General features: G+C 47.6%; 1 protein-coding gene across 2 annotated transcripts in view; it reads left to right on the top strand.

Annotated features, from left to right (window-relative positions):
* Positions 1 to 316: 316 nt before the first annotated feature.
* The window catches only part of HDAC6 (histone deacetylase 6), a 37,346-nt gene continuing 9,760 nt past the window's right edge, over positions 317 to 27,902 (top strand). The window contains exons 1-24 of one of the 2 annotated variants that reach the window (XM_081844851.1): positions 317 to 473; positions 4,260 to 4,366; positions 4,527 to 4,631; positions 5,192 to 5,280; positions 8,580 to 8,664; positions 9,023 to 9,063; positions 10,105 to 10,201; positions 10,766 to 10,863; positions 13,290 to 13,394; positions 14,200 to 14,268; positions 14,468 to 14,594; positions 14,785 to 14,850; positions 14,944 to 15,003; positions 16,466 to 16,555; positions 16,681 to 16,787; positions 16,874 to 16,941; positions 17,307 to 17,487; positions 18,367 to 18,495; positions 18,653 to 18,821; positions 19,841 to 19,974; positions 21,401 to 21,469; positions 22,891 to 23,083; positions 24,301 to 24,450; positions 26,768 to 26,942. In XM_081844851.1, the coding sequence (XP_081700977.1) occupies positions 4,292 to 4,366; positions 4,527 to 4,631; positions 5,192 to 5,280; positions 8,580 to 8,664; positions 9,023 to 9,063; positions 10,105 to 10,201; positions 10,766 to 10,863; positions 13,290 to 13,394; positions 14,200 to 14,268; positions 14,468 to 14,594; positions 14,785 to 14,850; positions 14,944 to 15,003; positions 16,466 to 16,555; positions 16,681 to 16,787; positions 16,874 to 16,941; positions 17,307 to 17,487; positions 18,367 to 18,495; positions 18,653 to 18,821; positions 19,841 to 19,974; positions 21,401 to 21,469; positions 22,891 to 23,083; positions 24,301 to 24,450; positions 26,768 to 26,942 (2,482 nt within the window). In that variant the 5' untranslated portion in view covers positions 317 to 473; positions 4,260 to 4,291. Of the gene's footprint in view, positions 474 to 531; positions 721 to 4,259; positions 4,367 to 4,526; positions 4,632 to 5,191; positions 5,281 to 8,579; positions 8,665 to 9,022; positions 9,064 to 10,104; positions 10,202 to 10,765; positions 10,864 to 13,289; positions 13,395 to 14,199; positions 14,269 to 14,467; positions 14,595 to 14,784; positions 14,851 to 14,943; positions 15,004 to 16,465; positions 16,556 to 16,680; positions 16,788 to 16,873; positions 16,942 to 17,306; positions 17,488 to 18,366; positions 18,496 to 18,652; positions 18,822 to 19,840; positions 19,975 to 21,400; positions 21,470 to 22,890; positions 23,084 to 24,300; positions 24,451 to 26,767; positions 26,943 to 27,902 lie in introns of those variants that run through there. The other variant, XM_081844852.1, reaches the window with a different exon arrangement.

Genomic DNA, 27,902 nt, shown 5'->3' with positions numbered 1-27,902 from the left:
GAGATTAAACATTAAGAAAACTTCCCTATCAAGGGCTGCCTTCAGATGGGCGGCTCTACATGCCCGTTAATTCGAAAACAACAAAAACCAGAGCAATTTAGTCAAAACGTGGGATAAATCCAATATCGCCCTCCCCCTCCCCCCATAAAACCAATCTAGTCCTGAACTACATAGACACAAAGCCAAAGCGGCAAGTTCGCTTTCCGTCGCCGCCCCCCTCGCTTTCCTTCCCCTACTGACCGCCTTCTGCCCGTCTCCTCCGCGGCGGCGCCGCCCCCTTTCCCGGCGCGCTCCCCTCCCCGCGCGAGAGGAATGGTCCCGCCCAGCTCTTTTCCCTCGCGCCGCGAACGGTTTCCCCTCTCAGGGCCCGGGCGGCGCCAGGTGACAGCATCCGGCGGCGCCCTGGGGAGGAACCAAGTGCCTGGAAGCCGGAGGGGTGGTGTGCGCGAGCTCTGGGATAGCGGGAGCTCCAGGTGAGGAGAAGGGACGACGCCCCCCCCCCCGGGAGGGTAGTCGGGGGCCGCTGTCTTCCTCGCTGCCGGCCCGCCACCGCCCACCCCATGGCTGTCAACGGGCTACGCCCCGCTTTCCTTCCTCGGCCCTGTGAACGGGACCCGCCCCCCTCGGATGTGGGTGTTTGGGGGGGCTCGGGGGGGGGGAATGGCGTCGGGGTGTGTCTCCCCCCCCCCGCCCTTGTCTCTGAGGAGAAGGGAGGTTGCGGTACGTCAGGGGCGCAGAATCACAGAAGGGGACCCTGAGGGTCATCTAGTCCGACCTCCTGGCGGGGTGAGGGGGGTGGGGTCCCCTCCTGCGTCCTTTGTCGTAGCTGAATCCGTATTTGTTTCTTGCCAGGGCTAGAAATCTAAAAGGGTGCTTTGGGTTAAGGGACGGAGGGAGGAATCCGTCAAGGGGCCAAGGTCAAGCTTTGACAGCCCGACCCTGCGCGTGTCTACTTGAGAGTAAATCCCGTTGACATCTAGAATTAGAGAGCAAGAAGAACATCCCTTTAAGGAACATTTATTGCCTATATGGAAAATAATTGCGTACAGCTGAAAACGCCTGCAGTATTAAGATAAATTCAACGGTGTAAATAAGTTTGGATGGATGTAACAATGGAAAAGCGATTAGTACATATAGTGACATATGCAGGGATGTAAGATATGTTAAATGAACCGTGGGAAGAGAAGAAGGGAAGTCGCTGATATCCTGAGTAGGTAAAATGTTTTATCTGAAATTGTAAAACAGAAAATTTAATAAAAATCATATTTTTAAAAAGAGAGAGAGAGTAAATCCCGTTGATGTCTCTGGGGACGACTCTCAAGCCAAGCATGCCCAGGTTCAGAGCCTGGACTGAGGAAAGGGAAAGGGTGGCATAAACAGACGTACAGTACAAGCGGAGAGCACACAATAGAGACAAAGGCAGGATAGAGACCAAGAGAAATGTTTTTGTCTTTGGGGAAAGGGTAGGAGCTGTGTGGCAATTGGAGAAAGACTTTGTAGCATCACCAGGGCATCAGTTGCTTACTTTCTTTCTTTTTTTAAGGATATAACAGACTTTGCACATGTAAAGCATGTGTGAATCTCTATCCTTTTGATGTGCATGTGTGAAAGACAGGAATGGGGTTTTAAATCTGTTCACCCAAAGACTGTAAAACCGTTGAATGGCCATGCTTTAATGTTTTTTGCAATCTTAGTTTCAACCTTAGAGCAATCCTTGTGGCAATTGTGAATAGGTGGCGCTCTATCCGGATAATTTCTTTTTTGCCTCTTCTTGCTGCTTCTTTCAGTACATAAGACCATAGGCAGCTGCTTTATTCTGAGTCAGACCTTTGGTCTATCTAGGTCAGTATTTTCCATAGTGACAAGGCAGTGGGTCTCCAGGGTTTCAGGCAGGAGTCTCCGCCAGCCCTACCTGGAGATGTCAGGAACTGAACCCAGGACCTTCTGCGTGCAAGGTAGATGCTCTACCACAGAGCTATGGGTGCTTGGTATGGTACATTTTAAGCTGGAGACCATTCGCTGTGAGTCCTGAAACACCTGCTCCCTGCCTTGCAGGCCTTTTCCACCTGGCCAGCCTGGGAGGGCGGGACCCTGGCTCATTCCAACTACAAAAAGCTGAGGTGGCTGAACAGGAGACATCTGACTCTCTAGACAGTGCTGGACTTCATCTCCCATCAGCCCCAACCAACAGGGCCAATGGTCAGGGATGACAAGAGTTGTGGTCCACCAAGGGTTTTGTAATTGATTGACTTTAGTGGCTAAATTCTATGCCTTATCCTGCCAGCACTAGGAAGGCTTTGGTGAACCTTTGTGGGAAGGGAGCCTTTAGGAACGGCTGCTGAGAAATTATGACAGTCGTACCTTGGACGCTGAACGGAATCCGTTCTGGAAGTCTGTTCGACTTCCAAAACATTTGACTTCCAAGGTGTGGCTTCCGATTGGCTGCAGGAGCGTCCTGCAGCCAATCGGAATCCGCGCCAGACATTCAGCTTCTGAAAATCATTTGAAAACCGGAACAATCGCTTCCAGTTTTTGATCGTTCAGGAGCCAAAATGTTCAAGTTTACAGGCGTTTGGCTTCCGAGGTTCCATTGTAGTTTGTCACTTGAATGCCAGCCTTCTCCTCGTGTCTAAAGGTCTTTAGGTGGGGTTCTGCATTGTGTGCCTTTGTCACCAAGAAGTCCATCCAGGCCTAGTCTTGACAATTGCAGATGAAGAGCTAAAAGTACAAGCCTAGAGAGGCCTACAGTGGTGCCTCGCAAGACGAAATTAATTCGTTCCGCGAGTTGCTTCGTCTTGCGATTTTTTCGTCTTGCGGAGCGCGGATTCCCTGGGTATTAACGGCTTTAAGAAAAAGGAAGCAAACCCACAAGACGTTTTCGTCTTGCGAAGCAAGCCCATAGGGAAAATCGTCTTGCGAAGCAACTCAAGAAACGAAAAACCCTTACGTCTTGCGCGTTTTTCGTCTAGCGAGGCATTCGTCTTGCGAGATACCACTGTACTTATAAATAACCTTCATTGTTTCCAGTGAAGCTTAGTCCCCGGTAAGTGTGTATAGAAGAGGTTTCCAAACTCTTCATGTTGGTGACACACTTTTTAGACATGCATCATTTCATGACAGTTTTACTAGCAAACTGGAGGTTAAACTAACCCCTTATAAGAATGTTTGCTCAACACACCTACACACTGCAGCCAACACACTAATGTGTTGTGACACACAATTTGGAAAGCTCTGGTGTATAGGATTGGAGCTTAAAACTGTTTCTGGCTTATATGATGTAACTTGAATTCTCTGCTGTGCAATACAATAACAATCCCTCCAGATTGGAAAGTTAGCATGTCAAGGTGAGGAGTTCTAGCCTAGCATTCATCTGCCGTGCTGATTATGCAGGGTCTTATTTGCTGTGGCTCACCATCTCTGGAATTTGATAAACTTTCAGAAGGCTTATGAAGACCTTAAGGAAAGCTTCTAGAATGCTGGAGGTGTGATAAAGTTAGTTTTAATTTCCTGTTGCTTTTTTGATCAGTTGGCTTTGGGGGGTGTATGTTAGAAGAGTTTTTTAATGATTTTTATTAGTGTTTCTTGTTCTAAGCTGCATCAAGAGCCCCAGGGCCTGTACTTTAAGCAGAATATACATTTTAAAATGATAATGAATTCTCCATTTAAGCAACCCTGCCCTCAGATCTTAGTAAAATAGGTGTTGGTGTGCTTCCTCTCTTGCTAATTGCCTGCCAGTATTGTTTCATTTCCCCCTCTTGAGTCTCCCCCATTAGCTAGCCTCTTATTTTCTTTATGGTTCTGTCCAAATGAGCCCTATTACATTATTTTCTTTATTACTTTACAGGCATTCCCTACTCTGACACTTATCTTAATAGGCTCTATTAAACAGGCCCTAGATAATAGGACCTGGCAGGCCAATTCCTTGGCAGATAGTTTTCCCTTTCCATGAGCCTCTGGTTCCATGACAATCCTAACATTAGTGGGTGGGGTTATTTCAAGGGGTGGGAGGCCATTCAATGGGATATCTTTTGTCAGTAAGAACAGAAAAGAATCTTGTGGCAATCTTAAAGACTTAACACCTTTATTGTGGCATAAGTGTTTTATAAACTATAGTCCGCTTCATCAAATGCATGACATGTCTGGCTGTTTGAGGGGAATCTGGTGTTTGGATTTGAGGTGTTGGCTGCAATGGATGGGTTGCTCATGTGAGCTCCAGGTTCTCTTTGTAACATGAGTTTTTCTTCCTTTCCCTTCCACAGGGCTGGAATAGGGGGCATCTGTTGCCCCCACGATGGCTTCTGATGTTGGAGATGCCCAAATAATAGAACCCCCTTCTGTGTCGCCTTTGGAGACTCGCGCACCCACGGTAAAGGAGCGCCTTATTGGGGTGGTGGGAGATGGGAGGCAATGCCTAGAGTCCAGTTTTGTAAGTCGGGATTGGGTAAGAAAAGAAAATACCCTTTCTGCTCTGTGAGAGAGGCTTGCTGCCTATGTTGACACCCTGTGTTACCTCTTGGCTTCTCCAGAGGAAGAGCAAGAAGAAGGGAGGGTTGCCAGATGCCAAACGGAAAGGGCGGGCCAAGCGGTTGAACAAAGATGCAGAGGATCTGCTCTCAAGCATGCAGCGATTGGTAGGTTGAGCACTTGGAAATGTGAGCTTTGGTGCTGGGGAAGCAGCATTGGCTGTTGGGGAGTGTTTGGGTGGAGTGTGTACACATGCATGCACCCGTGTGGCCAGAGGGACCTTGGAAGACGGCACTCTTGCTGGGGAAAATGATCTGACGGACTGTGTTTGGTCTTTTTTCTGGAAATATGCCCTCATTTTTTCTCATAAGCCCTTGGGGGCAGAATGCTTTGGCTCAGTGCTATTGAGAAGGTGCCCTGTACCTTCCTATATTGTGTAACGAGTGAGTTGTGCATCAAAACATTGCTGGGTAAAGCATTCCTCTTCAGGATGTTAACCAGACTGCTCGGCTCTTTTCCCAGGGGGCTGCAATTTTAGCTGCTGAAGGATTGGCCACCTTAGAAAAATATAGCTATTGGTATCTAAGATGTTACCTGATTTCTTTTTAAGTGAAAAGCATGATTGTGATGGATGGGAGTGGAGCTATATGTGTGCAGTTGGGGGGTTAAAGGAGACTCCCCACACACTTTACTTACAGCACTGTTCAATATTGTGCCTTCCAACTAGGATCTCACCACAGAATGTGCTACACCAGTGGGGACTGGCCTGGTTTGGGATGAACGGATGACACAGTTTCACTGCACATGGGATGAAAGGTATTTAGGAGTGAAAGCGTGGTTTTCAAGTCTTTGTTTTGATAGCTTCAGTGTACCCAGAAAACTTAAAGTGGCTTAGATTTCAAAACTGAAGACTGTCTGCCTTTTTTAAAATTTAAAATGATACTTGTATGCTGTGCTTTTGAAAGCTTATTTGGCATCATATTTGGAGGTGGGTCAGTAGAGAATATCAGCTCCAGGAATATCGGGAAAGCGGATTGATGATGCCCCAAATACCAGCGAATGAGCCCCTTGTACTGTTTGTTTCTGCTGCAAACTGGTGTAGCAGGTTTCTCTCTCTTCCCTCAGCCTCCTTCCCCAAATTCAATCCTGGGAGGACAATGTATACCAGACCAAAAACAGTGTGCATTATTGCACTTCCAAAGCACGCACGTATGCCCCCCCCCCCGCCCATTGCAGCTTTTAGGTACTCCATATGCCCTTGTTAACTTGGTGTCAACCTCCTTATGATTGTTTCTACTGATGTTTGAGTGCCTTGAAAGAGAATGGGAGGGGGGAAGCTGTGGGGGAAAGTTGGTTGGTTTGAAAACACATACTAAGATATATGTGGATAATGTTACCCTTAGGCCCTGCTAGACTATGTTTCCCCCATTATGCACTCTGCTGCAAGCAGTTTGGGAATCTAATGTATGTTTCCTAATTCCAAAACCATTGATTATTTTTTTCCCGGCAGGGGGGGAAAAGTACCCTTGGTTTGGATGTGGGTAAATATATAATCCTGAACTTATCCTCCTTTGTGCTGCCTGTACATCTATGCTGTTTTTATTATTATCATTATTATTTCATCCCACTTGACTCACACTTCCAGTGTAGTCTGTACACAGTTCCACCACACACTCTCCACTATTCTCCCTCTCCCTCTCCCTCTTGGTTTACCCCTCTTGCCCTTAATATCCGGCCATTGTGTTGCCCCTGCATTCTTGGCCTCCGCTCCAGCGCAAATCTCATGATAGTCTTCCTCTGTAGGGTCTGTGTTTCTCACACTGGAGAGAAGCAGCTGCAATTTCATCATTTAGGCTGCAATCCAGCACAACAGAGATTGGGAGAGAACCTGTGGCCCTTCAAATGCTAATTGGCAGTCGTTCCGTTGGCCACGTTGACTGGGGCTGATGCAAGTTGGAGCCCAGCGACACCTTGAAAGCCACAATTTTTGCATCCCTGGATCTAGAATCTGGTTTTGTACTTGGCAGGTGCAACTGATGCAGTGGGACGGTACTGCCCTGTTGCCCTTCTGAGGGTGAGGCTTTGTGGGTGCGCAGGTGGCGCCTTCCGCTCAACACTTGCACAGCCCTGACCTTAACCCTGCATCATGCCAGTAAGTCCTGTCAGGAGAGCATTGGCATGGCACCATGCCGGCCACTCCACGCTACTTGTGTGACTACCCGCAAGCACCTGTCTCCAGATTCCTACACAGATTCTTTCTCCTGTACCATTCTGGTTGTTTCGTAAATCGTCACAGCATTCTGGGAGCCACAGCCATGAGAGGTGGGACAGGTAGCTCTGATAAAGCAAGAGACTGGTTCCTTCCAATAGATACTACTGGAGTAGCATGAGATTTGGCCATGCCAAAGAGGCTGTCACACCACTCCCACAATGGAGAGACCGTTTTCTAGAATCAGTGAAACAAAGCAGCCCTTTCCTACCCAGCCCCACTCGGATTGTACCAGTTCAGGCTGAAGGTAGCGGAATTTGTGTGTGTGTGTGTTTTGCATAATTGAATGGTCCTCCAAGTGCAACCCCCTCCCCACCTTCCACAATACAACCCTCTCTACAAGTACCAGTGTACCAGGGGGAAGAGTTCAGCCACTCTCCCTGGAGTAATTCTCCCCCCCCCCCAATTTATAATAATAAACTTGGGGTATGTGCTTCTTTTCCACATGGGAGCATTCAAGCAGGGCATCTCTATGGACAGCATAGGAGCCAGCTCCAGGTGGTCTTGGGTGCTTGGGCACCCGCAATAATATCATTATGGGGCCAGGCACCCACAAAGTCAATGAGCAAAGCCAGAGAAAGGCAGGCAGCCTCTGCAGCGCTGCATCCAAGATAGAAGCAGTTCAGCTCCACCCTCTGCAGCCAGCAAACAGGGCATCCTCTTCCTGTATCCGAGCCCCTCCCTGTGGAAAAGGGTCCTTGCTGGCTGTGGAGAGGAGGAAGAAGAGCTGGTGGTGGCTGTCGCAATGCAGACATGCAACATCACACACACACGCCTGCATATAGTGCTTGTGACATCACATGCATGGCATGCAACGTCACGTTGCGTTTTTGGAGGAGCCCCCCGTTGTGCATCATGCATGTGATGTCACAAGCACTATGTGCAGGTGTGTGTGTGATGTTGCATGTCCGCGTTACGGCGGTGGGCACCCATAGTCCTGAGCGCAAGATAATACCCCTGGTGGACAGTCCTTTATTCCCATCAGCCCCAGCTAGCATGACCTAGTGGTCAGGGGTGACTGGAGCTGTAGTCTGGCCACATCTGAAAGGTTGCTGGTTGCCTTTTATTTATAAGTCTATTGCCATCAAGCCTAGTTAGGGACAGAGCAGTAAACTATATATTTGAAATATAATAAATGAATGAATAGAGAATTGTTTGAGAAGCACTGAGGATTGAGTTTCCCATATTTTAATCCATTACCATAAAAGCTCAGAGAGCCATGTGTCTTCGTAAGCTACCAGATTCTCTGAAAATTGCCATCTTCTGCACATCTATTCCAATTTCAAAAGTCTCACACTTCAGACTACTCAACAGTAGCTTCTGATTGTAGTCTGTTGTTCACTCTCCTCCCCACTGCCATCCATAATCTGCAACCCTAATATCTCTTTCCCTTCCACTTTAATTCCAGTCTCCCCTATATCCCTTCCTGTCTTCTCCTTCTTTCATTGTGCTCCTTCCTTTATGATGATGGTGGTTTAAAAAGTCTTGATAATAAGGCTTTCCTTACCCAACCCTGCTTGTTTTGCTGTAATTTTTAATCTGTCAGATTAAAGGGCTGGGATCTTGATAAAGATTACCAACTTGCCTCTAATCAGACATCATCAGAGTCTGCCTTGGGTCAAGAGGTATCAGTTGTGCCTGTGTGTATTTTGTTCAGGTTGGATGTTGTTGTTATTTCTCCCTTTCTTCTCAGGGTGAGAATCTCCCTGCAACACCCCCTCCACCCAAATCCTTTCTGACTCCTTAGTTTGTTTGTTGACCCAAAGCATCCCAATCCTTCTACCTTCCTCCAACTTAATGTGTTTTTGATTTATCCTACACCCCTCTTTGTTACCTCTTTCCCCAGTTTCCCAGAGTGTCCAGAACGGCTGGTGGCCATACGAGATAAATTGCTGCAATGTGGACTGCTGGAACGTTGCATCCCAGTCGAGGTGAGAAGAAGGGGAGCAGGTGGGGGCAAAGAGGAACTCAGGGGTGGGCAGAAGGGTTGAGAGTCAGTGTAGTGTAGTGACTGAGAATATCAGACTAAGACTTGGGGAGACCTGAGTTCTAATTCTCACTCAATCTACTGTGAAGCTCAGCTGGGTGTCCTTGGGCCAGTCACTCACTCTTGGCCTAACCCACCTTGCAGGATTGTTGTGAGGATGAAAGCAGGAGGAGAAAGAGCTACATAAACCTCCCTGAGCTCGTTGGAGGAAGGATGGGGCAAAATCTAATAAATAATACCTGGGGAATGAGAAATCCAGAATATTTTCCCCAGGTACTAAACGTTCATCTCTTTCTTTACAGGCTCAAGAAATTTCTGAGGAAGAACTCCTCTTGGTTCACAGGTAAAATCAGATGTTCGAGCTGTAGGGTAGGGTAGGGTAGGGGTGGGCAGGGAGCTGGTTCATGGACTTGTAGAGGAGATATGGAGATTGTGCATCATTGGAAAGCTTCATTGGAAAGCCTGGTCCTGCTGATATGCATTGCATTTTTTTGTTGGTTCAAGATAAAATGAGTATATAGAAAGGAGAATTCCTGGCTGCCAAGATCCACATTTGGGGCAAGTACTTTTTGTTGGGGGAACCCCAGCAGAGACTTAAAATCGTAAAATATGCTGCAAAGTAAAACATGGAAATATAGACGGTTAGACCTTTAAAATATGTCCTTTCATGTTCTTTCTCCTAGCATAGAAAAAGACCACATGTTTAGTAGGTTAAAAATGGTCCCCCCCACCACATGTGGAGGTATGTGCCTATGGAGGTTCAGCGTCTCCAGCATTTAGATGAACTTCCTTGGTATATCAGCGCCAGAAGCAACTCCAGAACTAGCTCTATTAAATACCTTCCAGGAAAACAACAGACATGCACATGACGAAGAACTCATGTCACACTCTCAGCAGCTAGAAACATCATAACTAGACACTGGAAGAGCCTATATGTACCTTTCCTTGTTTATTTGTTTGTTTTATAACATAAGAAAATCTTTAATAAAAAACTATTTTTTAAGAAAGGTTTACTTACAAACTTCCCAAAGGTCAGGTTCATGTGTTTCAGCATTCAGAAAAAGTTGCACAGGCAGTAAAGCTTGGCTTAGTTCCAAAGTGGTGAAAGTTCCTAAACGATTGGTATTGCAACTCAAGAGAGACTTGTTGGAGCCATACAGTCTGAGCTGGAGCACCCAGTTCTAACCTTTTTATTCACTGAGCTTCTCAGGTAGGTTGGAGATTGAACAATAGGCTTCATTACCCATTTTCTCCCAAGATAAGGGGAAGTGACATTTCTAAGCCTGGCAGGATAGCTTTCTCTATGGCATTGACCCATTTATCCATTATAATTTGACTTAAGCATGATGGTTATATGAGGCTGATTATCCCACATTTTTAACAGCCCCGAGTACTTGGCCCTGATGAAATCTACTGAAACCATGAGTGAGGCTGAGCTGAGATCTCTGTCAGACACGTATGATTCTGTCTATCTGCACCCAGTGAGTATCCACAAAGCTCTCTACATTCTCCATGGCATGGTATCTGAACAACAATCGAGTCATCTGAGCTTTTTTAAAAAATAAAAAGAAGAGCAAGTTTCTAGCTTTTTTTGATACAGTTGCTGTTTCCTGACCCAGAGCAGTTGACACCTCTGCTGTGGCTCTGGAAGCTTCTGTTGAATTAAATCACTCCTTTGCAAGAGCATACCTCTCCCCTCCTTCGTACTGTATTTGCCTGCAGTCTCAGACTGCATATATACCATATATTTAAAGTGCATTTAGAGCACCCCCCCAAAAAAAGTATCCTGGGAACTGTAGTTTCTTAAGACTGATGTGAGTTGCATCTCTGTGAGGGATGAACTACATTTCCCAGGATTCTTTGGGTGCATTTAAATGTATTGCTTTAAATGTACGGTGTTTCTGTGGAGCCTGAGAGAATCCCTTGAGGATGTATGGTGGAAATATATAGGTGGCAAGAGGGCCCTTAAGCTCTTGAGTGGCTAGCCTGTTTATGGGATGCAGGGTATAGCATCTGTTAACCTGGCTCTCTTTCCCCTACCCCAGAATTCCTACCGCTGCGCCTGCCTTGCTGTTGGTTCTGTCCTGCAACTTGTGGAGAAGGTGCTGGCTGGGAAGCTGCGTAACGGCCTGGCTCTGGTCAGGTATGGCAGAAACAAGGATCCTTTTTGTTGTTTGATTTGGGCGGAGTGTGTGTGTGTGTGTGTGATGCTTAAATGTGGTCCTGGAGCTCCATCAAGAGCACACTTGGCTCCTCAATTTTACAGGTTCCCTCGCAAATCTAGAAAGGGACATAAATTCTCCCAGTGTGTTATGCGCAAAGGCCACATGTGCTTCTCTTTGGTTTGTCTGTCTGTCCTTTCTTCCTTTCTTCCTTTCTCTCTCTCTCTCTCTCTCTCTCTCTCTCTCTTCAGACCACAAGCCAGGAGGAAGGTTTCTCTATACGCAAAAAAACTCCCCAGAAACCAGGAAAACAGATTTAAGATGATATTTAAGAGAACCTCCCATGTCAGGTGTGCCATCTATGCAGGGCCGTGAGGGCCAAAGGCCCCCCCATTTCACTGAGGGGTCTGGGCCCCCTCAATATTTCACAGCTGGTCGGGCCCCATTGGGCCCTTCCACAGCTGTGACTATATGCCCTGTCAGGCCTTTTGGAGGGCATGGCAGCCCCCATTGGGCCTCTTCCCACCATGTGACATCACGCATGCATGCCAGGTCCCCGCAATGTTGGACGTGCCTGTCCCATGCTCAGGTAGAAACTAGACCAGAGTATGCAGCATCATGCCCACTATACGTTGCTGGGTGTCAGTTTTGCTGCAAGGAGGAGGGGGTCCTTGAATGGGTCATCCCTCACACTTGCTCCACCAGGCAGGTCATGTGCAAATGAAACATCTGTACCCACTCCAGCTCCTTCCTGCCTAGCTCCCAGTGCAAGTCGGGCGAGAGGCCTGCAGTATTTGAAAGTGTGGTGAAGTTAATCACTTACATGATGTCACAGAGGGCACTTAGTTTAGTCCCTTATTTTCTGCCGATTCCTCTGGTAGGGAAAGCATGAGACCAGGCGATGGGTCTGGTTCCCCAGCGGAGGAGATTATTGGCCGTGCTGGCTGGGGGCAGATGGGAGTTGGAGTCCAATAACTTCTGGCGGGCACCATGATGGCTGCCCCTGATTAAAAAACAAAGCCAGAACCAGTGTTTTGTTTGCTATCTGCTGTAATATGCAGTGGAGGAATGTTGCTGAGTATGTGGGTGCTTAACCCTTACCTCAATCCCCAGGCCATTTTCACTGAAAACAAAAACAAAAAACTTGGAGCCTGGTGCTGGTAAAAGTAGGGGAGAAATGATAAGGAAGGAAGATGAATATCGCTGGTGCATGCACGTGTACGCACACACAGGGCCAGATTTAGGTTTGATGAGGCCCTAAGCTACTGAGTGTAATGGGGCCCTTTATATGTCCAGCTGTCCTTTATCAACAACAAATTGTCACTGTTTTTTGTATTGAATATATGCCAAATAGTAATTTATGGACCTAATAGGTATCTAAAGCCATTTGCACATAACAAAATACGTAATTTATCAAAGTAATTGTTGAACTGAAATACAATTAAGAAGAAGTATATTAATAGTGAAATACAATTAAGAAGAAGTGTATTAATAGTGAAATAATTACCAGCGATATTTTAGGGAGCAGGTTAGCAGGCAGTGCCCATTACTTACATCATAGGAGCCTACACAACACAAAACACTGTTGCTCTATGTAAATTTAATTTAATTTGTTTTTTATCTTATATTTTGGAAATATACATCCAGGGTTTTTTTCCTTTAAATTTTTTGGGTGCCCCCAAGAGAGTGGGGCCCTAAGCTGTAGCTTGTTTAGCTTATACGTAAATCCAGCACTGCACACACAACACAAGAAAAGTGAGGCCGTGACTTCTGTGTTTGCTGCATAATATCTACAGCTGAATTTTTATATATTGAAACAGAGAGCATACTAACCTTGCAAAACATATCTGATTTATGCCACTTTAATAATTCTCATGACTTGGCACGGTGGTTCTGAGAATGCTCATGAAAGCTTATGCCGGAATAAATGCTAACACATTTAGGATGTCACAGGACTCCCAGAGGTTTCTGGTCCCCTCCCACAAAGAATCAGGGGTTCCCTCGGGGAGAGGAGGTAAACATTGAACCAGTCCCCTCCCCCCTCCCACGGAATTCAAGAACAAAACAAAGAGCAAACCAAAATAATAATATTATAGTAAAAATATCCACAACTGGAAAACATTTAGTTCCTCTGAACGAGGGCTGGGGGGCTAATGGAAGGAGTCCCCCTTGTCTGATCCAGGAGCAGATGTGTGGTTGTGCTTTTCAACTGCTTCCTTTTCATGGTGCTTTCTCACAAGACAGTTGTGAGAAGGCATGTGATGATGTCTCCAACACTTTTGGGAACATCCCCTAGAGGCCCACCAAAGTATATGGCTGGACACTTTCTGGAATGAATCACCAAGTCTCCCTTCCTGATGCAACATTCTCGTTCTGGGGTTAGCCAATGTTACCTTTTTGGTTTCAGGCCACCTGGACACCATGCTCAGCGTGACAAGATGGATGGCTACTGCATGTTCAACAATGTAGGCATCGCAGCCCAATATGCGCGGCAAAAATTGGGAGTGGAGCGGTGAGTATCATGGACCCACGTCGGAGGTGCATAGAGGCAGGCCTCCTAAATGAAATCCTTCATTTTTAGAGCACACATCCTCAAACCTTTCTCATAGGAGAGCAATCCAGAACTTTGGTCCTCTGTTGAGTGAGGATCAAGGCAATTAATCTACCAAAGAGGAGCCTTCTAATGTCCCTTTTCCAGACTTTTTCAGCAGTGGATCTTTGCCTCCCTTTTTACAAAGAAACATGGCTGGTCTTGATAGCAAGTTGTAGCTGCTTTGTAGAAAATACGGCAGCCACCCGCCTTGTACTTGTGCAGAAAGGGAGTGTAGAATTATCCTGAGCTGAAGTTTCAGTAACAATTGGCCATTTCTTTTAAAGTAAAGTGCAGCTGGTACATTTATGTCAAATTGTACATAGCATAGCAGCTAAGAAGCCCCTGGTTCCAATGTCATCTTTGCCACAAACCCATTAGCTGTCCTAAGGCTAGCCAGTATTCTCTTGGCTTCAGAAAATCCATCTATCCTGTTGGGGGTAATAATATTGGCCTACAGGGCTGTTAAAAGCAGCATTGCAGTAATTAGGGGATGTCTGAATGCTAGAAATAAAAATGCTAATAATAACAGAGAAATGGAGCTGGGTTTCATCAGCATACTGGTGGCATCTTATCCCAAATGTTGTAGGTCTACAATATCTAGGACTCATTGGAGGGATGTCATTGACAGTGAGCATTGATGGTAACTTTTCTTTTTTTCAGAAAGCTGAGCTCTGCGTAGTTCTCTTTTATTATTGGTGACCCTTCATGTTTCTTTCCCTTCTAGGGTGCTTATTGTTGACTGGGATGTGCATCATGGACAAGGCACCCAGTACCTCTTTGAGGACAATCCCAGGTGCAGAATAAAAGGGACCAGAGGGTATTGGGCAAGCCTGTTTGGGGGTGAACAGGAATTTGCAAAAGAAGGGGTGGTCTACTTAAATATGGGCTGTGGCCTGGAAGGCTTGTAGCCCAACTGGGCTAAGAGTGCTGGAGCTTGGCCGATGGGCAATATTTCTCCTCACTGCTGTATCTGCCATGGTTTCTGTTCATAGCATCCTCTATTTCTCCATCCATCGCTATGAAGGGGGCAGCTTCTGGCCCCACCTTTTAGACTCTGACAGTCATGCTGTGGGCAGAGGTCGGGGAGAGGGCTACAACATCAACCTGCCCTGGAATCAGGTAGGAAATGCTAGTGGGTGGGGTGCCCTTTACCCGTAGAGTGATTTACCTGTGTGTTTCATTGCCACTGGCCCCAACTCAATAGTGGCTGCTCTAAGACAAGGTTTTTTGTGTGTCTGTGTTTCAATGAGTTGCTTATGGATTAGGGCTCTCCTTCAAGAGTTTTAATGTGCTCTGTCTGTCCCTCCAGATAGGGATGCGGGATGCTGACTACCTCTCTGCCTTTTTGCATATCCTGCTACCTGTGGCCTTGGAGGTGAGGATTGGGAAGTAGAATTGTTTGGTTAATGGGAGATCAAGTGAGATCTTTGGCTTACCCATTTCCTTTTGGGTTGTTTGTTTCTTGCAGTTTCAGCCCCAGTTGGTCCTGGTTGCTGCTGGTTTTGACTCTGTAATCGGTGACCCCAAGGTATGAAAATGTCTTTCGCAAACTCTACAGAACAGCCCTCCCTCCTCAGCAGTTTTCAGGCTTCTGTCTGAAGGGAACCATTCTACATAGATTTCTTGCAGAGCACCTATTACCCCAAAGAGGATTTAGGAGTGTGTCCTGGGCTCACATTTTCCATGCAGAGTCTGTTCGGCCGCATGTTTGTCCTGTAAGAGGGAACTTTTTGCCTTAGAATGTGCCCAGCCTTGTTGCTGCATGTTGCAGGGAACAATCTGCAATGCTGGACAGACTGACTTCTCCACCGCATCTGCTCAACATAGCTGTGCTGTTCTTCCCACCCTGCTGTCCTAAATCCCCCAGACCAGCTGATAGCCAAGGCTTCTTGTCTCCTGTCTTGAAGACGTAAAAGAGAGAACAGGAAATGAAGTGATTCTCTGGCCACTTTGCACTTTGTGAATACTAGGGACAAGATGAGGCCAGGCTGCAAGCCCTATTCTCCCCCTCTTGGTTCCAACTTCAGTAGTGAACAGCTTGAGTGAAGAGCTACTGGCACCAGGTGGGGAGGAGCAGATTGCTCTCCCAGCTCCAGCTTTTCATTCAAGCTGTGATTGGTGGGTGGGTGTGGGTGTGCGTGCATGCGTGCTGGGCCTGCTCATGTTCTTCCGTGTTGGTGAAAGTGATTTGGGGTGAAGGATTGCAGGGGCAGGAAGAGGGAGGGAATGAATCTTCTCCCCACCTCTCATTCTGTAAATCCTCTGGTCCCTGCTTCTTCCGTGCTGCTTATTTAGATCTGAGGCATGCTTGAGCTCTAGGTAGACAAGCTCTAGGCACTTCCATCTCACTAGGAAGCATAGGCGCCCTCCATCCTTTCTAGCAGTTGTCCCCAGCTTGGCTCTCCCCCAGGTGATGCTGGACTCCAGCTCCTGTTATCCCTGACTATCAGGCATGCTGGCTAAACCTGATTGGAATTGGACTCCAAGAACATCTGGAGGGCACATTGGTTAGATTGCTTTTTAGAGAGCCAGTGTGGTGTTAAGAGTGGTGGACTCGTAATCTGGTGAATCGGGTTCGATTCCCTGCTCCTCCACATGCAGCTGCTGGGTGACCTTGGGCTAGTCACACTTCTCTGAAGTCTCTCAGCCTCACTCAACCTCACAGAGTGTTTGTTGTGGGTGAGGAAGGGAAAGGAGATTGTGAGCTGCTTTGAGACTCCTTAGGGTAGTGATAAAGCGGGATATCAAATCCAAATTCCTCTTCTTCTCTTCTTCTTTATGGGGCCTAAAACACAATATATTAATTAGTCCTGTGTATCCATCACATGGAGCTCCTGGAGGCGCTCTAAAGGGCTTCTCGGGGCTGCAGTGGAGGCAACTAACTCACCTGACCCTCATATTTTTTCTGGATTTTTAAAATCTCTAGTAGAAACCACTCTCCAAAAGTAAGATATGAGAGCAAAATACCCCACTTTTTTTTGCATCCGTAGGGGGAGATGTCAGCCACGCCAGCATGTTTTGCTCACCTGACACATCTGCTGATGCCGCTGTCTGGAGGCAAGCTGGTTCTGTCTCTGGAGGTGAGCAATGCACACTTTCCATCTTGTTCCTGGGCGAAGGAGAGCGGCTCCCATACAGATCTAGCTGCTCTCCCAGGGAAGGGACTGTGGCCCTCTTATCTTCTCCCTTTCCTCCTCCTTTTCAGGGTGGCTACAATCTCCAGTCCCTGGCAGAGGGAACCTGCGCAGTCCTCAAGGCTCTTTTAGGAGACCCCTGTCCTCTGCTGGAGTCTCCTCTTACCCCATGTGCCAGGTAAGAGAGCGGGTGCATTGGGCCCCTTCCCAAGCATTGTGCCTGAGCGTTTCCTGATAGCCGCCTTCACTTTTCCCTCCCAACAGTGCCCTGTGCTCCATTTCCCAGACCCTTGCAGTTCACAGCAAGTACTGGAAGAACCTCCGGAGAACCAGTGAGTTCTGCAGCCTCTGCCTCTGTTTTGCCCTCTTTCTCAAGCAGCAAGCAGCAAACCTGGTCCTCTTTGGTTCTGCTCGCTTCCTGCCAGGGCTGGTCCTGCCTCAGACATCTTGATTTGGGGTGTCATGAAAAGGCAGCAAATGGTTAACTCTTTAATTTGTTTTATTATTACCAGGAAGTGGGGGGCAATAGCCCTTGTGGCAGTACATGCTGCTTGTGGCTCTTGGTGGCTCTGCCTCAATCAACAAAATATCCTGGGCCAGCCTGTCTTCTTAGCCCCACAGGCTGCAGCTCCTTCCAGGAAGCAGAGGAACCCAAATCACCTACTTTTCCCTGCCTTCCCCCCCTATAATGATTCAGGTACTGATGTGCCTCGGGAGAATGGAAGAGAGGCGGGCACTGTTTTTCCACCAGGCCACCCCTTGCCAGCAGCCGAGATCCTGTCCAAGTCAGCGGCTGAACTGATGCTACCCCGGCCCCCTTCCTGCACTGGGCTGGTCTATGATGAGAAGATGACAGAGCATTACAACATGTGGGACAGGTAGGGATCAATTCCATGCATAGCTTTTAACTCTAGGCCAGATGTAGCTTGTGGTTCCTCTGCCACCATCCTGTGCTGTAGTTAGGCTTGAACAAAGCCTCCTGTGGGAGCCAGTGGAAAGTCCCCCCTGCAAGCCCCAGTACAGTTGCAGGGGGTTGGCTCTGGAAAGGGTTAACTACTGTCCTCTCAGCAGGAGCATCCCACACATACACCCATGCAATATGGGAGAACCCGATAATACTTACAGGGTTGCTGCCAAGGTTGCAGCTGCACTAGCAGTTGCCCAGAAAAGAAAGCTTCTATCGTGGGGGGAAACTCCCATTCACTCCCCCAAGAGCTTTTTTCCTATGTATGCAAATAAGGATGTGGGGAGGTGGCTCTTCCAGATCAGGACCACAGTGAGGGATGAATGGGGTCTCAAGAGCCAGTGTGGTGTAGTGGTTAAGAGCGGTAGATTCGTAATCTGGTGAACCGGGTTCACGTCTCCGCTCTTCCACATGCAGCTGCTGGGTCACACTTCTTAGCCCCACTCACCTCACAGAGTGTTTGTTGTGGGGGAGGAAGGGAAAGGAGAATGTTAGCTGCTTTGAGACTCCTTAGGGTAGTGATAAAGCGGGATATCAAATCCAAACTCTTCCTCCTCCTCCTCTTCTTTTTCTTCTTCTTCTTCTATCTATCTATATCCCCCCCCTGCAAGGTGACTATTTGTGGAGGGGGGAAGAGGGGAATTACATAGCTGGTCCCTAAAAAGTGGGCAAGTGAAGTCCTCGCCATCTCTCCCATGAAGGTTGGGGGGCAGGTTCCCACACCCCCTTGTCCTCCACTTTCCTCCCAAGCCTTGGCGCCCGGCCTTCCCTTAGCGCTCCCTCTCTTCTATAGCCAGCATCCAGAGCTGCCTCAGAGAGTCTCCCGGATCTTCCAGCGCCACGGGGAGCTTCGCCTGACGGAAAGGTGCTGCCGGCTCCCGGCCCGGCTCGCCTCTGAAGAGGAGCTGCGAATGTGCCACAGGTGGAGATGCACCCCCAGATTGCAAGAGCCTTGGCAGCTTCTGGGAGTGGGTTAGGGTGGGTGTCCCAGAAAGGGCGGGTTAGTAACTTCTGAGGCTTCGCCCTCTTCCCGTCGGGGGGGGGGGGTGCCGACTCTGTCTTGCGTCTCCTCTCTGCAGCCTGGCCTACGTGGAGACGGTGAAGTCGACGGCGGCCATGAAGCCCCGTGACCTGCATCGCCAGGGCGACCAGTACAATTCCATCTTCATCTGCGCCAGCTCCTATGAGTGCGCCCGGCTGGCGGCTGGTTCCGCGTTCAGTGCAGTAGAGGCCGTGCTCTCTGGGCAGGTGAGTGCTGGCAGCCTAGTGAGGCGGGGGGGGGGCAGTCATCTTGCTCCAGGTGCAGACCACCCTGGAGGCCTGAAGGCAGGACTGAGTGGTGGGGGACTCAGGGAAAGACCCTGGAGAGGAGGAGTCCTAGTGGGCACTGGGAAGGCAAGGACCTTCAGTCCTTGCAACTGCTTCATCAGGGCAAGACCTCCTAGAAAGAGTTGCTGAGACCACTAGGCTGGAGCTGTGGTTTGTTTCCTTCAATAAAGAATTAACTTTTTAATTAATGTATTTTTTTAAAAAAATTTTTTTTGTATTTTCAATTTTACATAAGCATATACTGTAATCCCTTCTGATTTCCCTCCCCCCCCACACATTGTAGATCTTAATGTAATGATTTTCCCCTCCGCATCTCTATCATAACTCTATTTTTATAAATCCTTTGTCAGTCCATATTTCAAATTTTTACTACAAGTTTTCTGTCAATTCTACCAGTGTTTGTAATTGTTTACAATAGGTGTTCAAATAAATTATAAACTTTCCCCATTCTTTATTAAAGACCTCCTCGTGGTTTCTAATTCTTCCTGTAAGTTTTGCCTTCTTGGCATACTTCATCAGTTTTGTCTGCCATTCTTCTTTGGTCTGAGTGATACCATCTTTGCATTTCTGCACAGCTGTGGTTGCATACATAAATAGTTTTGTCTGGTCCTTCGGGATCTCTGGTCCTATAATACCTAAAAGAAAGGCTTCTGGTTTCTTAGGAAAAGTTATTTTAAACATTTTCTTTAGTTCATTATATATCATTTACCAGAAGTCTTATATCATCGTACATGGCCACCACATATGATAAAAAGTACCCTCTTTTTCTTTACATTTCCAGCACATTTTAGACTTTGATTTGTACATCTTAGCTAATTTGCTAGGAGTTAAATACCAACAATACATTGAAATATTGTTTCGTTGCTGATCTGTGCCTGACTCCAGCCCTGATACTATGGTACTGACCAAGTTCACTTTTTCCTCCTTTGGGGCATCAGGTCCAAAACGCTGTGGCCATTGTCCGGCCCCCTGGGCACCATGCTGAATCAGACACCGCCTGTGGCTTCTGCTTCTTCAACTCTGTGGCCTTGGCAGCACGATATGCACAGCGCCTTGCTGGACGTCCTATGAGGTACAGTGGCACCTGGCTAACTCCTAAGAATCATAGAATCATAGAGTTGGAAGAGACCACAAGGGCCATCGAGTCCAACCCCCTGCCAAGCAGGAAACACCATCAAAGCACTCCTGACATATGGTTGTCAAGCCTCTGCTTAAAGACCTCCAAAGAAGGAGACTCTACCACACTCCTTGGCAGCAAATTCCACTGTCGAACAGCTCTTACTGTCAGGAAGTTCTTCCTAATGTTTAGGTGGAATCTTCTTTCTTGTAGTTTGGATCCATTGCTCCGTGTCCGCTTCTCTGGAGCAGCAGAAAACAACCTTTCTCCCTCCTCTATGTGACATCCTTTTATATATTTGAACATAGCTATCATAGCACCCCTTAACCTCCTCTTCTCCAGGCTAAACAGGCTAAACATGCCCAGCTCCCTTAGCCGTTCCTCATAAGGCATCGTTTCCAGGCCTTTGACCATTTTGGTTGCCCTCCTCTGGACACGTTCCAGTTTGTCAGTGTCCTTCTTGAACTGTGGTGCCCAGAACTGGACACAGTACTCCAGGTGAGGTCTGACCAGAGCAGAATACAGTGGCACTATTACTTCCCTTGATCTAGATGCTATACTCCTATTGATGCAGCCCAGAATTGCATTGGCTTTTTTAGCTGCTGCGTCACACTGTTGGCTCATGTCAAGTTTGTGGTCAACCAAGACTCCTAGATCCTTTTCACATGTACTGCTCTCAAGCCAGGTGTCACCCATCTTGTATTTGCGCCTCTCATTTTTTTTTGGCCAAGTGCAATACTTTACATTTCTCCCTGTTAAAATTCATCTTGTTTGTTTTGGCCCAGTTCTCTAATCTGTCAAGGTCGTTTTGAAGTGTGATCCTGTCCTCTGGGGTGTTAGCCACCCCTCCCAGTTTGGTGTCATCTGCAAATTTGATCAGGGTGCCCTTGAGTCCATCATCCAAGTCGTTGATAAAGATGTTGAATAAGACCGGGCCCAAGACAGAACCCTGTGGCACCCCACTAGTCACTCTTCTCCAGGATGAAGAGGAACCATTGATGAGCACCCTTTGGGTTCGGTCAGTCAGCCAGTTACAAATCCACTGAGTGGTAGCATAGTCAAGAGGCACAGAGCACCCAGAGAGGACTAGCCACTTGACAGCAGCATTGCTGTTGTGTGCTGAGAGGGGGCAGGGCTTGCTGGTGATGAGGTCAGGGATGTAGAGGAGCACCTGAGGCCAGTTCCAGATTCGCTCCATCAGTCTATCTGCATAGCCCCACAGAGCGCATCTTGTTCTACAAACTTCAGCAGGTTTAGCTGTTGTTATTTGTCCCCCACCAGGAGTCCTGGGAATTGTAGTGCTGGTGGCCTGGCAGCCTATTTGCAACTCAGTTTCTAGCATAGATGTAGCTGCTTGTCCAATTCTGATTCTTTTCCTCAGGGTGATGATACTAGACTGGGATGTTCACCATGGCAATGGGACACAGCACATGTTTGAAGATGATCCCAGGTAACGTATTTTGCTTCCCATCTCCCCTGTTCAAAGAAACTCTGGCACTAAATCTCTTCCAAGGTTGCAGATGCAGGTCTTTTCAATGGAGGCTGTGAATTGGGGCAAAAAGCCTTAATACTCTGCATCAAGAAACTCATCCACCTTATACATAGCTGGAATAAGCCATGTGGATCACATTTACTTATTAATTAATATGTTTTAAATCCTGCCTTCCATTTTAAAAAAAAAACATGCAAGGCAGTGTTAAAAACAGAGGCATCAAGTGACATAATAAATAAAAGGGTTTTTTTTAATTTATGATTTTTTATTGGAAATTTTATTTACAACATTACATACCCCCCCAAATACAGAAATCCACCGTCATTAAACGTGAACATAACATACCGTGAGCATAACATACAACAATACAAACAACCAAATAAAAGACTTCCTTTATCCTGTATCTGGCCTCCTTATTTACTTCTTATAAGCTGTTTCCTTTATAAATAATTATTAAGATTTTTCCAATTATAACTTAAATATCCACAAGGTCTCCTGCAGACGTCAATCGAAACAAGTCCAGTATTTTAGGGCACTGTTTTGTGAAGTATTCTTCATTTCCCCCATGCTTTTTGAAACTCTTGTCTAGTGTGATCTCTAACTGCCTCTGTTAATCTAGCCAGTTCAATTTACTCTAACGGTTTGTCTTGCCATTCCTTTTTTGTTGGCAGTTTCTTTTTTCCAGTTTTTAACATTTATTTATTAGCTAAAAACTAATTGCTAATAACTCCTGCCAACCTAGCAGTTCGAAAGCACGTCAAATTGCAAGTAGATAAATAGGTACCACTCCAGCGGGAAGGTAAACGGTGTTTCCATGCGCTGCTCTGGTTTGCCAGAAGTGGCTTAGTCATGCTGGCCACATGACCCGGAAGCTGTATGCCGGCTCCCTCGGCCAATAAAGCAAGATGAGCGCCGCAACCCCAGAGTTGGCCACAACTGGACCTAATGGTCAGGGGTCCCTTTACCTTTAATTGCTAATAAATAAAAGTTCTAAACAAGCAGCAACAGGCAAGAATAGCCTTTGTGCTTTTTCTTCCTGCTGAACAGAGTTTTGTCTTTTAAACAAACTTTAAAACTTCTGGTTAGAAGTGTATGTAGATTTATTTTGTTATGGTCAATGGACCAGAATAGCAAGGGAAAGGGCACAAGTCATCTGTGCAAGGTGGTAGAGCCCACAAGAAAAGGGATGGGAGGTGTGTAAGCCCCTTCGAGGCTAAGCTCAGTGGTGGGATCAGGAACGACTTGCACTCCTATTCTGCCCTTGATCACCCAGTTGTGGTTGTGCAATTCCTAGGCATCCTGATTTGTATTTGGGGGGGGTGGGCAAGTGAAGCTGCAGCGTCCCCTTTCTCTGATTGCTTCCCCTTCTTCCAAATTAGTGTCCTGTACGTCTCCCTCCATCGCTATGACAATGGAACTTTCTTCCCCACCTCCGAGGATGCAGACTATGATCGGGTGGGCCTGGGGCCTGGGGAGGGCTTCACCCTTAACGTGCCTTGGAACTGTCCCCGCATGGGGGACCCTGAGTACCTGGCTGCCTTCCATCAGATAGTCATGCCTGTCAGCTATGAGGTAGGCAATGTTTGGGGCAGGGAATGAGGGTGGATTGGTGCCAGTCTCCACTTCCTGGAAGCCCAAGCACACTCTTGGGCTTGTGGCACAGAATAGGGTTCAACACAGGAACATAGGAAGGGCTCATCCACACTTCCGCTTGTCCCTTGCCTAGAAAGCACAGATCTGAGCAGTTTTCCCCTTGTCCCGCTCCTTTCCCAGGGAAAACCCACTCTTTAGCTATAAAACCTGATTGCCGTTTGTTCCAATTGATCGCTAAAGAATGGCATTCCCCAGGGGAAGAAGGAAGTGCAGATGAGCCTTGACTGACATCAGCTCTCCAGGGTTTCCAGCAGGAGTCTCTCCCAGCCCTATCCGGAGATGCCAGGGATTGCAAAGCCAATTGCTCTAACCACTGAGCTATGGTCCTTCCTCAAGGAGCAGCCATGGCTTCTCCCAATGAATGGGTAATTTGGGGAGGGTGTGACAATGCTGTTAAGAGGCTCCTAACCAGCACTGCTCCTTTATAAGCGCCAGAAAGAGAAAATGATTGGTGAACTAGTTAGTAGCGTGGATGTGCTTTCAGACTTGTAAATAAGTGCTAGACTGCAGCAATGGAAAATGGCTTATTGGTTAAGTGCAAGCAGTATTTGTGCTGGGCTGGACGTAGTCCTCACCATTGACAGTGCTGGCTGGGGCTGACGGGAGCTGGAGTCTTTGGAGGGCAATCCCTGTCCCAGGTAGATGGTTACAGATAGGTAGCCGTGTGTATCTGTGTATCTGAAGAAGTGTGCATGCACACGAAAGCTCATACCAAGAACTGACTTAGTTGGTCTTTAAGGTGCTACTGGAAGGAATTTTTTTTGTTTTGACCAGGTAGATGGATATGCCTAATAGATCTGAGGAGTTAGAAAAGGGCTGAGGGAGCAGCATTCTTCTGTATTGCATCTCTGGCCAGGGAGGAAGAGTGAGAAGTGGAGCTACAGGGAACAAGGCAGAGAGGGCCTTCTCGGTAGTGGCCACTCCCCACATGGAATGCCCTCCCATCGGCTGTTAAGATGTTAAAACATTTAGGAAACATCTGAAGGCAGCCCTGTATAGTGAAGCTGTTTAAGGTTTAATGTTTTTATATATGCTGGGAGCTGCCCAGAGTGGCTGGGGCAACCCAGTCAAATGGGCAGGGTACAAATATTTTATTTTTATTATTAAGGGGAATTAAGGGCCTCTTCCATTTGCAGTTCAATCCAGAGCTGGTCCTGGTTTCTGCTGGCTTTGACGCTGCTCGAGGGGACCCGCTGGGCGGATGCCTCGTGACTCCAGAATGCTACGCACACATGACCCATCTACTCCTGGGTCTGGCCGGAGGCAAGGTGGCAGTTGTCTTGGAGGTAGGACAGAGTGCCTCCTTTTACTTCTTGGGGTGCACGGCTTGTGAGCCATCTCCAGGGTCAGAAAACACCTGGTTATTCAGAAAGGGGTGGAGTACTGCAGGAAAGTAAATGCGGGGCTGGCATCCATAGCAAACAATTCCGACAGAGTGGTGAAAATAAATAATATTTATTTTCGGAGCTGGACCCCTGCGGGGTGGTAAAAGCTGGGGAGAATGTTTCAGGTGGAAACAGGGAAATAGTTACCGTAATTTTCGCTCCATAACACGCAGTTTTTTCCTCCTAGAAAGTAAGGGGAAATGTCTGTGCGTGTTATGTAGCATGGCGGGGGGATCTGCTGCAGTCGTGAGCAGTCCGTGGCTCGCTTTGAAAGAGCAAAGCGGGTGTAAGCGGCTCCTGTCCGGTTGGCTGCTTTAAAACAACCCTGTGCTCACTGTCCCTCTCTCCTCCCCACTCAGCTCACTAAATAGCAGCAAAGCTTTTCAGCGAGCCAAGCCGGGGAGGAGGGAGAGAAGCAGAGCCTGCTTGTTTTAAAGGAGCAAAGCGGGATAGGAAAGGAGCCTTCTCCCCTTATACCCCTCTCCTGCATTATTAGCAGCATCCTTCTCCACACACCCCACACGTGCTCCTTGTCCCTTGAGTGCTTTTCCTTCCCTCCCCATTTAAAACATGGTTACAAAGCATGGATCCACATGGATCCTCAGGATTTTTGCATTGGGCTACCCCGAACTCACAGTCAGATCACATGTCTGTGACCACAGCATGAACAACAAAAATCATACATCCACTGTTTCGTTTAGAATATTTTTTTCTTGTTTTCCTCCTCTAAAAACTATGTGCGTGTTATGGTCAGCTACGTGTTATAGAGCGAAAAATACGGTAAGTACATCTTCTCCATTTCAAGGCCTGGACATTTTGTGAAGGTGAAAGGGCTGCCAGGGTTGGCAGTGCAGCACAGTGACTCGAGTTTGACTCTCAGTGGATGGCTGCCACTCATTGCTGTGGGAAAAGCAGACTTCTGCACTTGGAGGCACCTGTGCTGTGGGGCAGGACTCTGCCCTGGGTTCAGCCTTGGCTGCTTTGACAGGGAAGAAGAGATGACAGCTGTGATGCAAACCTGAATGTCACCTTCAGAGGTCCTGCCAAGGCATTAGCAGTGGGCATTTTACTTGTAGTATAAACAGTCCTCATTTGCCCTCTGCCTTTTATAGCAAGTAGGGGCTCGTCCCCACATCTAAAAAGCTCAGATCCAATCAATTTCTCCCTTGACCCGCTCCTTTCCCAGGGTAAACCCTCTCCTTAGCTTTAAATGGAGCAAACATCAATCCAGTGAAAACCCAAATTGCTAATGAGTAGGGTTTCCTTGGGGAAAGCAGTGGGTCAAATGTGAACGAGCCCTAAGTAATCAAAACCAACATTTCTACACTTGCCCTCTCCGTAGTCTCTACTTAAAGGCCGCTGCTGTAGCCTAGTGGCTAAGCAGGTGAACTGCAACTCAGGAAGCCTCTGGTTTGGAATCTTCCCCCTGCCATGAACTTGTTAGGTGCTCTTGGGCAAGCTGTACCCTCTGAGCCTTACCCCATCTGCAACCTGACTATAATGATTTCTGGCCTGCTTTAAAAGGTTTGTTGTGACAATCACCACAAGACAACATAGGTGCAAAGTCTGTTGTACCCTCAAGCATTGTGCATCGTACTTTTCCATGTATTAGACAAGGTTTTTTTTTACTTTAAATAAAGTTTAAAATGGGGGGGGGGGTCATCTGACACATGGAAAGTGCAGAGGGGGGACGGGTGATTGGTTGCAGCTGCGAGCAGGATTTAGGGATTGGGTGGGTGAATGGTGTCTGCATCAAGGGCCTTGGCAATTTGGTGTGCGTTGCTTGCAATTGTTAGTGTTTGTCAGTTGGGTGAGTGATTTTCTGCATCCCCTCCCTCAAAAAATAGCTTAACAACTCTGGTCAATCCTCTGGGCTATCTACCCCATTTTCTTTAATTTTAGTCCCCCAAAATAGGGGGCATCTTATAGACAGAAAAGTAACGTTGGCCTTCTTTTCATTGTTGCTTCCTCACATTTCCCCCTCCATCATGGCACACAGCAGCCATCATCATTCACAGCACCACCTCCCCAGTGGACCCAGTGACAGTGGGTCATGAGGACTAGAAGCTTCTTTTTTGTATTTTGAATGCCAACAGAGGTTCTTTGGGATAGCAAATTCCACATCTCCATCATGAACATGCAGGACTTGCCCAGCAGACTCGTACGTGGTTGCATCTGGGGCGCAATTTCTCTGAAATTTCCCTTCCCCCTTTTCCAGGGCGGCTACAACCTAGAATCGATCTCGGAATCCATGACCATGTGCACACGCAGCCTCCTGGGGGATCCTCTTCCCCTTCTGGGACGCCTCAAGGCCCCCCACCCCAGTGCCCTGCAATCTTTGGCCAATGTAGCCGCTGTGCACCGCAAGTACTGGGCAAGCCTGCGACTGGAAGGTGAATTGTCTCTCTCCTGTCCTCCTCTGTTCCTTGGTGGCGAATGCTCTGCATCAGAACTATTGCAATGTAGAGGGTAAGGGTGTGAGCTGGGGGCTGATAGGTCTGTGCTATGAAATCACAGAGTGGCCTTTACGCAAAGCTCTGTTTGTCAGCCTCACCACCCTGCCCCCCTCACCTCTCCTGTGGGTCGGGGAGTAACACTACTGGGTTGATGTAAACATTACTGCAGGGGTGGTGGACTCTGGATTCTGTCAACTTTGCATATCAAATGTTACCAGTTCCAACCTGCCAAGTTGGGTTTCTGCTGCAGATGAAAGGCAGCAACAGGGCACATCTCAACCTGCTGAGCAGCTTTAAAGGGCCTGGGGGCAACTGCCAGGAAAGTCCCAATACAGGGGGTGGAGATTGGGTTGTGACTCTCCCACATCGGTGCAGCCCAGTCTCTGTGGGGGCCATGTTTCAATACTCATTGCAGAAGAGGGCCAGGCAGAGAGGCTGCAGCTGAATAGGTCTACAGGGAAGCATAGAGGAGAGGCCTGAAGTTAAAAGTGCACAGGTAAGGCAGTGATCAGACCTGAGACCCCAAAGATATGGAGGGGAAGAAGGCTTTGTGGTGGAACAGTGCTGTGGCTATTCAAAAGAAAATGCCCTGGAATGCAGAAAGTGTGGGTCAAAGTCACTTTCTCCACAGAGCACATGTCTTGCCTTCTTGCATCATGTGGTGGAAGCCCCACGTTTCCTTTGCTAAGCCACTTGTGGAAGATCACTGCAGCTGGTGCTCACGGCCTGCTCAGCCGCAGCCTCTCTTTATTTCCTCCTGAAACTTCGAGGTGCATGTTAGGCAAGCTTCAACCTTTCATCTGGGGGTAATCTCCGGTGATATCTGCCTCCTCTGCAAAAGCTACATAGGGAAGGAAGTAGGACAGCTTGTTGGGGGTGGATCTTTCAGGGCGATTG

The sequence above is a fragment of the Podarcis erhardii genome (genome assembly GCF_964252035.2).
Source record: "Podarcis erhardii genome assembly, chromosome: 17".
NCBI lineage: Eukaryota > Metazoa > Chordata > Lepidosauria > Squamata > Lacertidae > Podarcis > Podarcis erhardii.
Note: the sequence above shows the minus strand (reverse complement) of the source record. Positions and strands in the feature narration are given on the sequence as shown.